Below are 14,919 nucleotides of genomic sequence, written 5' to 3'. Positions count from 1 at the left end.
AGTCCCCGCCGGCACTCACGCTACCGCTCCCTCTCTTCTATCGCCCACACACTCACTGACGTCACTCACCTCACGGCCACACACATACGCTACTGTCATAACATTTTCTTTCCAATTCATTAATTAGGCAACTAATTTGAAACTGGTGTGGGTGGCTCTATATATACTAGCCCACTGCAGACACATGCAGAAATCAACAAGGAATCGAAAAGTATTAAATCTGTGACAAAAATAATATCCGCTCTGTCTAAACGATACCGTTTGATCAGCTGCTCGTCATAAAAAAACAACAACATTGTTCCGTTCCCTGAACGTTCGCGCACGTCTCTCTCGCCTCAGTGCCATCCCCTGCTGGCAACTCCTAACCACTTAAGACACCTCTGAAGGTCTCTTAAATATCGTGGAGAGTAGGAGTGATTCTTAGACTTAAGAACGTTGATAAAAAGCTTTTATTCTTAAGTTTGAGAGTAGGACTAAATTTCGCAAATTCTCAGGACTTAAGTGTAAAATGGCACTCTAAGAAGCTTGATAAGTACGGCCCCTGGTATTCAAACGGAAAGAGACTACTTCTTGAATAGGAAAACAGTCCCCCCCCAGAAAGGAATGCAACCCCCTTCCCCAACACTGATAAGATAAAGAGGGGGATGCATCTTTCTCACATTCCAAGGTTGAGACATAAAACAGACAATCTGAAGACAAAGAGAGACTGGTAGAATAGAAAAAGGAAAATTACTAGCTGCTCTAAACATGGCTATGTAAAAAGAAAGAACTCTTAATCGTATCTGCATCCTTTCCACACCTTCCTTCTCCTTTCTGCAAGTTACTGTGTGAGCAAAGAGATCCTACCTGCATTGATGTCAGCAGTGGCAGCAGCTGGGTTTGGGACTGCACTGTGGATTACAACAAGGCTCCAGCTGGGGGTCACTTCCCTTGGAGGTCTGACTCTCCCCAAACGACATGGAGCCTTCAAACTCTTCCTTGACTCTCTTCATCCTCTCCAGCAGCTCCTGCATGTCCGGCTGGCCGTCCAGCGGGAGAGGGTACCGCTCAGACGGGTCGGCGTCCAAATGGAAGATAAGCGGGGGGTCGTGATGCTTCCGCAAGACGAATGTTGAACACTCTTTGTCTGGGGTGGTGGTGCTGTGGATGGAGCCTGGACAACAATGACACATGTGACATGTGGAACATCTAGGCTGGACATCTTACCTTGTGTGTAGAAGTGAGCCTTGTACTTCCCCAGGCGAAGAGCAAACAGGCCACATTCTTCACTAGGATCAGTGGGGTAGAACATCATGCTCTCCCTTTTGCTCTGCCAACACAGCACAACCACATCCAGCCTTAATACTCACTACATGCAGCAACAAGGCCATGTTCTGACATTATGGTCACATTGTTACAATATTCCTTTGACGCAGAGGAGTGTCATCAAAAAGGTTAACCAACGAACGAGATTTCTCTACAGAATCTCCTCTCTGGTCAACAAAAGCACCTTGAGGATTCTGGCGGGAACTCTCGTTCAACCCTTTTTCGATTACGCATGCACCTCCTGGTACCCTAGCACCTCCTGGTACCCTCAAATCTAAACTCCAAACATCCCAGAACAAGCTAGTCAGGTTACTTCTAGACCTCCACCCCAGATCCCACCTCACTCCTACCCACTTCTCCAAAGTGGGCTGGCTCAAGGTGGAGGACAGAGTTAAACAACTTGCACTGAGCCTAGTCTATAAAATCCGCTACACCTCCCTGATACCGAAGTACATGTCAAACTACTTCCTTAACGTAAATGACCGCCATAACCACAACACCAGGGGGAGCTCCACTAACCACGTTAAACCCAGATTCCGAACTAACAAAGGTCTTAACTCATTCTCTTTCTATGCCACATCAATGTGGAATGCGCTCCCAACAGGTATAAAAGAAAGGGCATCTCTATCCTCCTTCAAAACCGCAATAAAAGTTCACCTCCAGGCAGCTACAACCCTAAACTAACACCCTCCCCGGATTGCTAATAATCAAATGTAAACAATCAAATGCAGATACTTTTTCTTATGCCTTCTGATCTCTCTCTCTCTCTCTCTCTCTCTCTCTCTCCCTCTCTCTCTCTATGTCCACTACTTGATGTCCATATCCTACCCCCCCCCCACACCCCTGATTGTAAATAATGTAAATAATTCATTGTGATTATCTTGTGTGATGACTGTATTATGATGATAGTATATATGACAGTATATATCTGTATCATGAATCAATTTAAGTGGACCCCGACTTAAACAAGTTGAAAAACTTATTCGGGTGTTACCATTTAGTGGTCAATTGTATGGAATATGTACTTCACTGTGCAACCTACTAATACAAGTCTCAATCAATCAATCAAACTCCTGTCTGCTCTGACTCACATAAACTGCAGAGTGTTAACTATGGTTTTGTTCATATAACAGGACATCTCTATTCCCGTGAAATTACTTTTTTCTCCCTCCCCTAATATTTCTACCTTTTTTCAACCACTCTGATATTATAATATTTTACTCTCACACAAGACAAATATTTATTGTCTACCACTTATTTTGTTGTAAAATGGCAATGCTTCTTTGTACCTTTCCGTGGTTGAAAAGGATGTCGGCCATGTCGACACCATCGAGCACCACAGGGGGCGCTCTAGCTCCAGCGAGCCCAGCGATGGTGGGCAGGATGTCCAGAGTGCTGGCCAGCTCCTGGGTCACACCTAGCAGCACAACAATCACTACACACTTAAGAAATATACACTACCGTTCAAAAGTTTGGGGGTCACCCAAACAATTTTGTGGAATAGCCTTCATTTCTAAGAAGAAGAATAGACTGTCGAGTTTCAGATGAAAGTTCTCTTTTTCTGGCCATTTTGAGCGTTTAATTGACCCCACGGATGTGATGCTCCAGAAACTCAATCTGCTCAAAGGAAGGTCAGTTTTGTAGCTTCTGTAACGAGCTAAACTGTTTTCAGATGTGTGAACATGATTGCACAAGGGTTTTCTAATCATCAATTAGCCTTCTGAGCCAATGAGCAAACACATTGTACCATTAGAACACTGGAGTGATAGTTGCTGGAAATGGGCCTCTATACACCTATGTAGATATTGCACCAAAAAGCAGACATTTGCAGCTAGAATAGTCATTTACCACATTAGCAATGTATAGAGTGTATTTATTTAAAGTTAAGACTACGTAGTTTAAAGTTATCTTCATTGAAAAGTACAGTGCTTTTCCTTCAAAAATAAGGACATTTCAATGTGACCCCAAACTTTTGAATGGTAGTGTATGTATTCTACAAATTATTTTGTGTATTCATGCAATGCACAAAGTAAAGGTGTGACTACATTAGCACTTTTGGCATCGTTTATTTACAATGTTTTAAATGTTTGTCTTATTTTACCATCAATTTGCCAAGGGACTGTAGATGGAAATTAGCCATTGGTTATAATGTCACATGCTCATTAAGTCAAATGCTCATGAATATGTATTGTGTAATGAAGTAAATCGAAATGTAGTATTTAAAGGGAAACTGCACTTTTTGGAATTTTGCCTACCGTTCACAATCTACGGAGCCCCTAAAGGGACATGGGGGAAATATTTTTTTTTAATAATTTTTTTAATTTTAAATTTTTTTAGACATCTCGTAAGTTTCTCGTGCGCACGAGAAACTTTTTCTAAAGTTATGAAAAATAAAAAATACTCTTTTTTTTTTTTTAAGACATGTATCCCGCAGTTCTAAAAAAAAAAAAAAAAAGTATCTCGTGAACACGAGATACATGTCTAAAATATATATATATATATATATATATATATATAAAACAACTTTTTTAAATTTTTTTTTATAACTTTATAAAAAGTTTCTCTAGCATGTCTAAAAAAAAAATTAAAAAAAACATTAAAAAAAATATTTCCCCCATGTCCCTTTAGGGGCTCCGTAACAATCATTATGAGAGAGATCAATTCTGCCTTTAAATCACTTTAAAAATGCATTCAAAAAGCATCAACAATACTTCATTTACGTTGTATAACCTGTATAATAACCAAACTGTAGCGACGTTGTTACTGTAAGAGTGAACACTGACAAACTATTTTTCTAGCGTACACACACATCGGCATGCTACTCTATTAGCCGTAAAAGCAAGCTACGGCAAAAGGTAAGCCAGCAACTGCGTCAAGAGCTGAATGGCTTTTGAGTTTGTAATACACCAATGGAACACCAATCTGTACTGAGTGAAAAACATAATCATATTACAGTATGTATAAAGTATTATTTCATGTGTTGTTTGTACACAGCTATCCAGAAAGTGTATGTACTGTAGTTTTAATAACACACATGACGTGCTGCGTGTATCATGATCAATATTAAAGTGACTCACTCCATGGACAGTTGTTTGTTTGGTCCAGCTGGCCGGGGACGTTTCCTGTTGATTTTGGGTAAGCACTCCATTTATGTTGAAATATATTGGCTCCAAGTTCCGTATTTATAGCCTGAAAATCGCTTTCATCCCCTCTCCCTGCTTCCGTCTGCGCCAACGTCTCACTCTTCCTTCTGTGCTCGCTTCTAGAAGCAGCAGTTCATCCTCCGTATATTCAGCTTCAAAAAGATAAGGTTGTGAATCCTCATTTGTCCAAAAGTAGTCGTCTTTGTTGCCTGTTACCAAGTCTGCCATGATTAGAACACCCAAGCGTTTGTTTCCGGAAGTAAGACGTGCGCTGCTATGGAAACGGAAATCAATTCGCTAAAGAAAGAAGTTCCAGCAATGCTTAAAAATGACCAAAGTATGGTAAATATTGTACATAATACATATTGTTATGAAGGTGTCTGTTACTACATTATATATATACTTGCAGTGTGTATATTGTACACATTACATATTGTTATGAAGGTGTCTGTTACTACATTACCGTAATTTCCGGACTATAAGCCGCAACTTTTTCCCCTCGTTCTGGTCCCTGCGGCTTATACAAGGGTGCGGCTTATATACGGCCTGTTCTTCTCCGACACAGACGAAGAGGATTTCGGTGGTTTTAGTACGCAGCAGGAAGACGATGACACAATGATTAAAGACTGACTTTTCATATACCGGTGGCCTGGTTATTTTGATAACGTACAGGCGAGCACTTTGTATTACTTTGCACCGTTGTATTATTTGTACTCTGCACGAATGCTGTTCGCCATGTCAAAGATGTGAAAGTTTGATTGAATGATTGAAAGATTTATTGTTAATAAATGGGACGCTTTGCGTTCCCAAACAGTCATCTCTGTCCCGACAATCCCCTCCGGGGTAGCAGGAACCCCTATATACTACGGTAATTACACATCAAAACCCTGCGGCTTATAGTCGGGTGCGGCTTATATATGGAGCAATCTGTATTTTCCCCTAAATTTAGCTGGTGCGGCTTATAGTCCGGAAATAACGGTATTTGTGGCGGCCCACCACGAAAGAATTACGTCCGCCACAAATTAAAAAATTAAAAAAAAAAAAATATATATATATTTTTGTCCTGTCCAGCTTCTCAGGCAAATCATAAAGTTGATGTAGATGCCCATATAGGCTGTTCAGATTTACTTTACAAAAAAGAAGTGTAGGATACTTCTCTTGTTGCCTTATTTGTATTTGACCACTACTGTTTGTTTATTTGCTACTGACTGTGGCAGGACACCTCTGCCTATGTTTCACTTTATGTTGCTGGTAAATAATATGGTTGTAGTAGTAGGCTAAAGTTAAATTATTTAGTATGCACTAATTAAAGGGGCAGAGCTTTAAGAGACATTTTAGCTTTTATATTTTATAAGATATATTTTTTGTAAGAACCACAATTAATAAATATATTTCAGTGAATAACTTATTGTTCAAATCTGTATATAAATATGTACATAAAGTGTTGTAATTATATTGTAAAATGGATGGATGGATGGACGTAAGTAAGTTAGTAAGTATACATTTTTTGAGCCTTTTTAGAGAAAATCATAACATTGTAGTAAATTATGCAAATTACTTGATGATGTCATTGTGACCACGCCCATAGCCACGCCCCCACCACCACAGGTATCTTGGCAGTTTATGGGAAACACTGGAGAGGCTACCATGCAAGAAGGAAGCCCTTGTTCCAGAAGCCACACCTTAAGGCTCGTCTAAAGTTTGCTGCTGATCAAATGGACAAAGATAAGACCTTCTGGAGGAAAGTTCTGTGGTCAGATGAAACAGAAATGGAGCTGTTTGGCCACAATACCCAGCAATATATTTGGAGGACAAAATGTGAGGCCTTTAATCCCAGGAACACCATGCCTATCGTCAAGCATGGTAGTATTATGCTCCGGGCCTGTTTTGCTGCCAATGGAACTGGTGCTTTACAGAGAGTAAATGGGACAATGAAAAAGGAGGATTACCTCCAAATTCTTCAGGACAACCTAAAATCATCACCCCGGAGGTTGGGTCTTGGGCGCAGTTGGGTGTTCCAACAGGACAATGACCCCAAACACAGGTGAAAAGTGGTAAAGGAATGGCTAAATCAGGCTAGAATGAAGGTTTTAGAATGGCTTTCCCAAAGTCCTGACTTGAACATGTGGACAATGCTGAAGAAACAAGTCCATGTCAGAAAACCAACACATTTAGCTCAACTGCACCAATTTTGTCAAGAGGAGTGGTCAAAAATTCAAGCAGAAGCTTGTGGTTGGCTACTAAAAGTGCCTTATTGCAGTGAAACTTGCCAAGGGACATGTAAGCAAATATTAACATTGCTGTTATGTATACTTTTGACCCAGCACATTTGCTCACATTTTCAGTAGACCCATAATAAATTCATAAACAAACCAAACTTCATGAATGTGTTTTGGGACCAACAAGTATGTGCTCCAATCACTCTATCACAAAAAAATAAAGAGTTGTAGAAATGATTGGAAACTCAAGACAGCCATGACATGATGTTCTTTACACGTGTATGTAAACTTTTGACCACGACTGTACTTGCAATGTGTATATGAAACATTGATGGAAGTTTTTGAAGTTGTTTTAGAGGCCTTTCAAGGCTACAAAAGTGACTGCCATTAGCTGCATCTTGAAAGTGTTTATCATCTTCAAAATCCACCCTGCCCCCCCCCCCTAAAAAAAACCCTCATAATAATTGTGAACGATAGGCAAAATTCTAAAAAAAAAGTGCAACTCCCTTTTAAAGGCCTACTGAAAGCCACTACTAGCGACCACGCAGTCTGATAGTTTATATATCAATGATGAAATCTTAACATTGCAACACATGCCAATACGGCCGGGTTAACTTATAAAGCGCAATTTTAAATTTCCCGCTAAACTTCCGGTTGAAAACGTCTATATATGATGACGTATGCGCGTGACGTCAATCGTTGAACCGGAAGTATTGGTACCCCATTGAATCCAATACAAAAAAACTCTGTTTATATCTAAAAATTCCACAGTATTCTGGACATCTGTGTTGGTGAATCTTTTGCAATTTGTTCAATGAACAATGAAGACTGCAAAGAAGAAAGTTGTAGGTGGGATCGGTGTATTAGCGGCTGGCTGTAGCAACACAACCAGGAGGACTTACTTGGACAGCAGACGCGCTAGCCGACGCTAGCCGACGCTAGCCGCCAACCGCACGGATGATCGGGTGAAGTCCTTCGTCCTTCCGTCGATCGCTGGAACGCAGGTGAGCACGGGTGTTGATGAGCAGATGAGGGCTGGCGTAGGTGGAGCGCTAATGTTTTTATCATAGCTCTGTGAGGTCCCGTTGCTAAGTTAGCTTCAATGGCGTCGTTAGCAACAGCATTGTTAAGCTTTGCCAGGCTGGGAATTATTAACCGTGTATTTACATGTCCATGGTTTAATAGTATTGTTGATCTTCTGTCTATCCTTCCAGTCAGGGATTTATTTATTTTGTTTCTATCTGCATTTGAGCCCGATGCTATCACGTTAGCTCAGTAGCTAAAGAGCTTCGCCGATGTATTGTCGTGGAGATAAAAGTCACTGTGAATGTCCATTTCACCTTCTCGACTCTCATGTTCAAGAGGATATAGTATCCGGGGTGGTTTAAAATACAAATCTGTGATTCACAATAGAAAAAGGAGAAAGTGTGGAATCCAATGAGCCAGCTTGTACCTAAGTTACGGTCAGAGCGAAAAAAGATACGTCCTGCATTGCCTCTCTAGTCCTTCACTCTCACTTTCCTCATCCACAAATCTTTCATCCTCGCTCAAATTAATGGGGTAATCGTCGCTTTCTCGGTCTGAATCTCTCTCGCTGCATTGTAAACAATGGTACAATGTGAGGAGTCCTTCCTCCGGTGTCGTCACGCTACTTCCGGTATAGGCAAGGCTTTTTTTTATCAGCGACCAAAAGTTGCGACCTTTATCATCGTTGTTCTCTACTAAATCCTTTCATCAAAAATATGGCAATATCGCGAAATGATCAAGTATGACACATAGAATGGATCTGCTATCCCCGTTTGAATACAAAAATGTCATTTCAGTAGGCCTTTAAATCTAGTGTGTATTTGCAGCACACCTGGCGTGATCATGCCGGGCCAATAGGCGATGGCTGGCTCTCTCATGCCGCCCTCATACGTGGTGCCTTTGCCGCATCTCAGAGTCCCCGCGCTACCTCCGCGGGCCATGCGAAATAATGCAGGCCTGTAGAGGAGAAAAGTAAAGTTGCACTTCAATCACAGCATCAGTTCATAGCTGACAACAGCCAGGTCCAGAAGTGTTTGGACAGTGACACTATTTCGTGTATTCATTCCTGAGAAAAACAGCCCACCCGTTGTCCGACGTGAAGAAGACCAGGGTGTTGTTGATCACGCCGGTCTTCTCCAATGTAGCCAGCAGGTTTCCCACAGTGTTGTCAAACTCCAGCAGAGCGTCTCCAAATGGACCCCTTGAAGTCTTCCCAGCAGCCCCCGGGCCTGCATACTGGGGGCAGTGGGTGTGCTGGTGCAGGAGAGAAGAACAAATGGTAAGATAAAACAAACTATTGGTGGTTCATAGTAATGGTCAACGTTGCCCACATGGGAAGGGTAGTAGAGGAAGAAAGGTTGGTTCTTTTCGGCCGCTGCGGCGATGAAAGCGGTGGAGAAGTCACTGTAAGCCCGTTCCAGATCCAGGAAGTTAACGGGCTGTTGCTTGATGACCTCGTTGTGCATCAGCGGGACCGCCACCGAGTCGACGTCGCACAATCCGAAGCACTTGACATCCGGCGGAAAGCATGACAGGTTGTGACATGGACCCTGGAAGAAGAAAAGCAGACGGTCAAAGCAGCGCAGTGAATGAAGCGGTTCATCTCCAGGATGCACGGACCATGTCGTGGGAGTATGGAATCCCCAGGTACTCGTCAAAACCCTGCCTGGTCGGAAGGAACCTTCCATTGGCCCCCACGCCCAGGTGCCATTTCCCTACCACGGCTGTGGCGTAGCCAAGAGGTTTCAGCACCTCGGCGATGGTGGTCTCGTTCAATGGAAGACCACCGATTGAGCCAGGATACAGGACCCCGGGGTACATCCCTGAGCGGGTCTGGTAGCGGCCTGTCAATAGTGATGCCCTGGAAAGACCACTAAATCAACCTTTCCACCCTCAAGTAGACGAGGTTACAATAATACACACTGGTTAGTCCTGCGCTGCCTATACTAATCTATTACTAGTTGTGGGGGGGCGTGGCCTGCGGACCTGCAGTGAAGCGGGATATGCCAGGACCGGTTTCGAGATTAGCGACAGGTGGGTAGATGGCACACCTGGGCTGGCTTATTTAATCACCGGTCGGTCAGCAGCCGGGAAGGAGAGGGGTTGTTGATGGTGGAGAGAAAACCCGAGCACGAACGAGAGTGAGGGCGAGACGGACAGAAATGACTGAAAACCAACACAAAAAACATTTATTGCAAAATAAAACCATTGTTCAGAAAGATGAACGAGGTGGAGAAATTGGTGGTCTGAAGAACCCGGAAGAGCAAGTCTTCCACACTACTTTATACCAATCTACTACTAGTATGTACTAATCTACTACTAGTACTGCACTTAGGTGAAAGGTGACAACAATTGTAAGGCCCACAAATAGCCACTACCACAAAATGATTATTCTCCATTGAACTAATATATGTTGATATGAATGAATCTGAAATAAAACAAAGCTACAAGTCATACAATATTATCCATCCATCCATCCATCCATCTTCTTCCGCTTATCCGAGATCGGGTTGCGGGGGCAGCAGCCTAAGCAGGGAAACCCAGACTTCCCTCTCCCCAGCCACTTCGTCCAGCTCTTCCCGGGGGATCCCGAGGCGTTCCCAGGCCAGCCGGGAGACATAGTCTTCCCAACGTGTCCTGGGTCTTCCCCGTGGCCTCCTACCGGTCGGACGTGCCCTAAACACCTCCCTAGGGAGGCGTTCGGGTGGCATCCTGACCAGATGCCCGATCCACCTCAACTGGCTCCTCTCGATGTGGAGGAGCAGCGGCTTTACTTGGAGCTCCCCCCGGATGGCAGAGCTTCTCACCCTATCTCTAAGGGAGAGCCCCGCCACCCGGCGGAGGAAACTCATTTCGGCCACTTGTACCCGTGATCTTGTCCTTTCGGTCATAACCCAAAGCTCATGACCATAGGTGAGGATGGGAACGTAGATCGACCGGTAAATTGAGAGCTTTGCCTTCCGGCTCAGCTCCTTCTTCACCACAACGGATCGATACAGCGTCCGCATTACTGAAGACGCCGCACCGATCCGCCTGTCGATCTCACGATCCACTCTTCCCTCACTCGTGAACAAGACTCCAAGGTACTTGAACTCCTCCACTTGGGGCAGGGTCTCCTCCGCAACCCGGAGATGGCACTCCACCCTTTTCCGGGCGAGAACCATGGACTCGGATTTGGAGGTGCTGATTCTCATCCCAGTCGCTTCACACTCAGCTGCGAACCGATCCAGCGAGAGCTGAAGATCCTGGCCAGATGAAGCCATCAGGACCACATCATCTGCAAAAAGCAGAGACCTAATCCTGCAGCCACCAAACCAGATCCCCTCAACGCCTTGACTACGCCTAGAAATTCTGTCCATAAAAGTTATGAACAGAATCGGTGACAAAGGGCAGCCTTGGCTGAGTCCAACCCTCACTGGAAACGTGTCCGACTTACTGCCGGCAATGCGGACCAAACTCTGGCACTGATCATACAGGGAGCGGACCTGTATGCCGCCACAATCGCCACAATCAGACAGTCCGATACCCCATACTCTCTGAGCACTCCCCACAGGACTTCCCGAGGGACACGGTCGAATGCCTTCTCCAAGTCCACAAAACACATGTAGACTGGTTGGGAAAACTCCCATGCACCCTCAAGGACCCTGCCGAGAGTATAGAGCTGGTCCACAGTTCCACGACCAGGACGAAAACCACACTGTTCCTCCTGAATCCGAGGTTCGACTATCCGGCGTAGCCTCCTCTCCAGCACACCCGAATAGACCTTACCGGGAAGGCTGAGGAGTGTGATCCCACAATAGTTAGAACACACCCTCCGGTTCCCCTTCTTAAAAAGAGGAACCACCACCCCGGTCTGCCAATCCAGATACAATATTATAATTTGGAATTATTTCAATAACCCCCTTGGTCAGTTACTTTATCACGATGTGTTCAATGTGGTCATGTAAAATGTGTCATTAGTGGGACATTTCATAGCCTAAATACAATAAAAGTTAGATGTTCAAAGATTGTGTTCAAACAACTCTTCTGCATTATGACATGTTCAAGTTCTACTCAGTAATGAATAATTATATACAGTCTGAGTAATTATTAACTTGAATAATTACTGAGTAACTGAACCATGACCTTTGTCGGATGTTAATATATACTGATGATGAGTATCTGACCAAGGTCAATGACTTTATCACGATGTGTTCAATGTGTCATGTAAAATGTGTTATTAGTGGGACACTTAATGACCTAAATACAACAAGTTAGATGTTGACAGAGTTGTTGTTAATGTGGCACCAAAATAGCAGACAACAACAAAGTCAAACCACTATTTAGAATTTTAAACCGACTTTTGAATGGTTTAACAATATTTTTGTCTGGGAAAGAGAAGAAGAGCTATAGTTCTTATTGCACTGAAAGAACAGTTTTAAAAGATTCAAATAAGAATGAAAACATTAAACACATTGTCATGTCGGGGCTTTCAATCATCACAATCATGTCATGTCGGGGCTTTCAATCATCACAATCATGGACTGTTTGTTTGTCTTAGAAGATGTTTCACCTCTCATCTGAGTAGACTTCATCACTTCATGTTCATAGACTTAGATTGTTACATCTAGTCTTAGACTTAGTTGGTTACATCTAGTCTTAGACTTAGATTGTTGCATCTAGTCTTAGACTTAGATTGTTACATCTAGTCTTAGACTTAGATTGTTACATCTAGTCTTAGACTTAGATTGTTACATCTAGTCTTAGACTTAGATTGTTGTATCTAGTCTTAGACTTAGATTGTTACATCTAGTCTTAGACTTAGATTGTTACATCTAGTCTTAGACTTAGATTGTTGCATCTAGTCTTAGACTTAGATTGTTACATCTTGTCATAGACTTAGATTGTTACATCTTGTCATAGACTTAGATTGGTCACATCTAGTCTTAGCTTGGTCAGATGTAGTCTTTGACTTAGATTAGTCACATCTAGTCTTAGACTTAGATTGGTCACATCTAGTCTTAGACTTAGATTGTTACATCTAGTCTTAGACTTAGATTGTTACATCTAGTCTTAGACTTAGATTGTTGCATCTAGTCTTAGACTTAGATTGTTACATCTTGTCATAGACTTAGATTGTTACATCTTGTCATAGACTTAGATTGGTCACATCTAGTCTTAGCTTGGTCAGATGTAGTCTTTGACTTAGATTGGTCACATCTAGTCTTAGACTTAGATTGGTCACATCTAGTCTTAGACTTAGATTGTTACATCTTGTCTTAGACTTAGATTGGTCACATCTAGTCTTAGCTTGGTCAGATGTAGTCTTTGACTTAGATTGGTCACATCTAGTCTTAGACTTAGATTGGTCACATCTAGTCTTAGACTTAGACCGGTCACATCTAGTCTTAGACTTAGTTTGGTCACATCTAGTCTTAGAATTAGTTTGGTCACAATTAGGCTTAGACTTAGATTGGTCAGATCTAGTCTTAGACTTAGATCGGTCACATCTAGTCTTAGACTTAGTTTGGTCACATCTAGTCTTAGACTTAGATCGGTCACATCTAGTCTTAGACTTAGTTTGGTCACATCTAGTATTAGACTTAGATTGTTACATCTTGTCAAAGACTTAGATTGGTCACATCTAGTCTTAGCTTGGTCAGATGTAGTCTTTGACTTAGATTGGTCACATCTAGTCTTAGACTTAGATCGGTCACATCTAGTCTTAGACTTAGATTGGTCACATCTAGTCTTAGAATTAGTTTGGTCACATCTAGTATTAGACGTAGATTGTTACATCTTGTCAAAGACTTAGATTGGTCACATCTAGTCTTAGCTTGGTCAGATGTAGTCTTTGACTTAGATTGGTCACATCTAGTCTTAGACTTAGATCGGTCACATCTAGTCTTAGACTTAGTTTGGTCACATCTAGTCTTAGAATTAGTTTGGTCACAATTAGGCTTAGACTTAGATTGGTCAGATCTAGTCTTAGACTTAGATCGGTCAAATCTAGTCTTAGACTTAGTTTGGTTACATCTAGTCTCAGATTTAGATCGGTCACATCTAGTCTTAGACTTAGATTGCTACATCTAGTCATAGACTTAGATTAGTCACATCTTGTCTTAGACAGTTTGGTCACATCTAGTCTTATATTGGTCAGATCTAGTATTAGACTTAGTTTGGTCACATCTAGTCTTAGCCTTAAATTGGTCAGATCTAGTATTAGACTTAGTTTGGTCACATCTAGTCTTAGCCTTAAATTGGTCAGATCTAGTCATAGACTTAGATTGGTCACATCTTAGACAGTTTGGTCACATCTAGTCTTAGACTTAGTTTGGTCACATCTAGTCTTAGACTTAGAATGGTCAGATCTAGTCATGGACTTAGATCGGTCACATCTAGTCTTAGACAAAGTTTGGTCACATCTAGTCTTAGCTTGGTCAGATGTAGTATTTGACTTAGATTGGTCACATCTAGTCTTACACTTAGATTGGTTACATATAGTCTTTGACTTAGATGGGTCACATCTAGTCTTAAACTTAGATTGTTCACATCTATTCTTAGACTTAGATTGGTCACATCTAGATCTGACTGTACTATATTAATACTTTGATTTAAAAATCGAGCATTATAAATGTAAATGAGGTAACCAAAAGAGAGGGAGTAGGTTATACACAACATAGTCACCTGGACGGGCTACAGACAGGACTGGTGCTGTAGAAGTCCGTAAAGCGGAGCCCCCTCGCCGCCAGTCGGTCCAGGTTGGGGGTCAAAGAGCTAGGATGTCCGTAACACCCCAGGTCGCCAAAACCCAAATCATCGGCGAAAATGAGCACGAAGTTGGGCGGCGAAGCAGCGTAATTGCATACAAATAAAGAACATAGAAAGCAAAAGTGGGCAACATCCATGGCGCTCTCACACACTAAGTGCGCTCTCGCGGGTCGAACACCGAAATGAGTCAGGTGTTGGCCATCCTAATGTGACGTCACGCACAGGTGAACGTGTTTATTGCCTCTTTTGTTAGTTACAAATGAATAAAATCCCTATTAGTACGGCTCTTTATTGTTAAATTTTATATATTTTCTTATAATACTTCGACTTATTTTTTTTGTAGAAATAGTGCAATTGTTACAGCAACGGCACGATAATAATGACGTCACGCAGAGGCGGAAATGTAGTCTTTTTTTGTTTGGATTGCGAGTTTGGAGAAACGAACGCAGAGCAGGGATGACCACGCCCCCGCGCTC

At 42.4% G+C, this 14,919-nt stretch overlaps 1 protein-coding gene across 1 annotated transcript; it reads right to left on the bottom strand.

Moving 5' to 3' along the window:
* Positions 1-809: 809 nt before the first annotated feature.
* Positions 810-14,580, bottom strand: LOC133646085 (arylsulfatase A-like). Its single transcript, XM_062041081.1, has 8 exons — positions 14,360-14,580; positions 9,314-9,554; positions 9,025-9,243; positions 8,778-8,947; positions 8,526-8,650; positions 2,595-2,722; positions 1,207-1,309; positions 810-1,153 (listed from the first exon to the last, which is right to left on the bottom strand). The coding sequence occupies exons 1-8, from the start codon at positions 14,578-14,580 to the stop codon at positions 858-860; spliced, it is 1,503 nt and encodes a 500-aa protein (XP_061897065.1). The 3' UTR covers positions 810-857.
* Positions 14,581-14,919: the final 339 nt, after the last annotated feature.

This window comes from Entelurus aequoreus, linkage group LG03 (genome assembly GCF_033978785.1).
Source record: "Entelurus aequoreus isolate RoL-2023_Sb linkage group LG03, RoL_Eaeq_v1.1, whole genome shotgun sequence".
Lineage (NCBI taxonomy): Eukaryota > Metazoa > Chordata > Actinopteri > Syngnathiformes > Syngnathidae > Entelurus > Entelurus aequoreus.
Note: the sequence above shows the minus strand (reverse complement) of the source record. Positions and strands in the feature narration are given on the sequence as shown.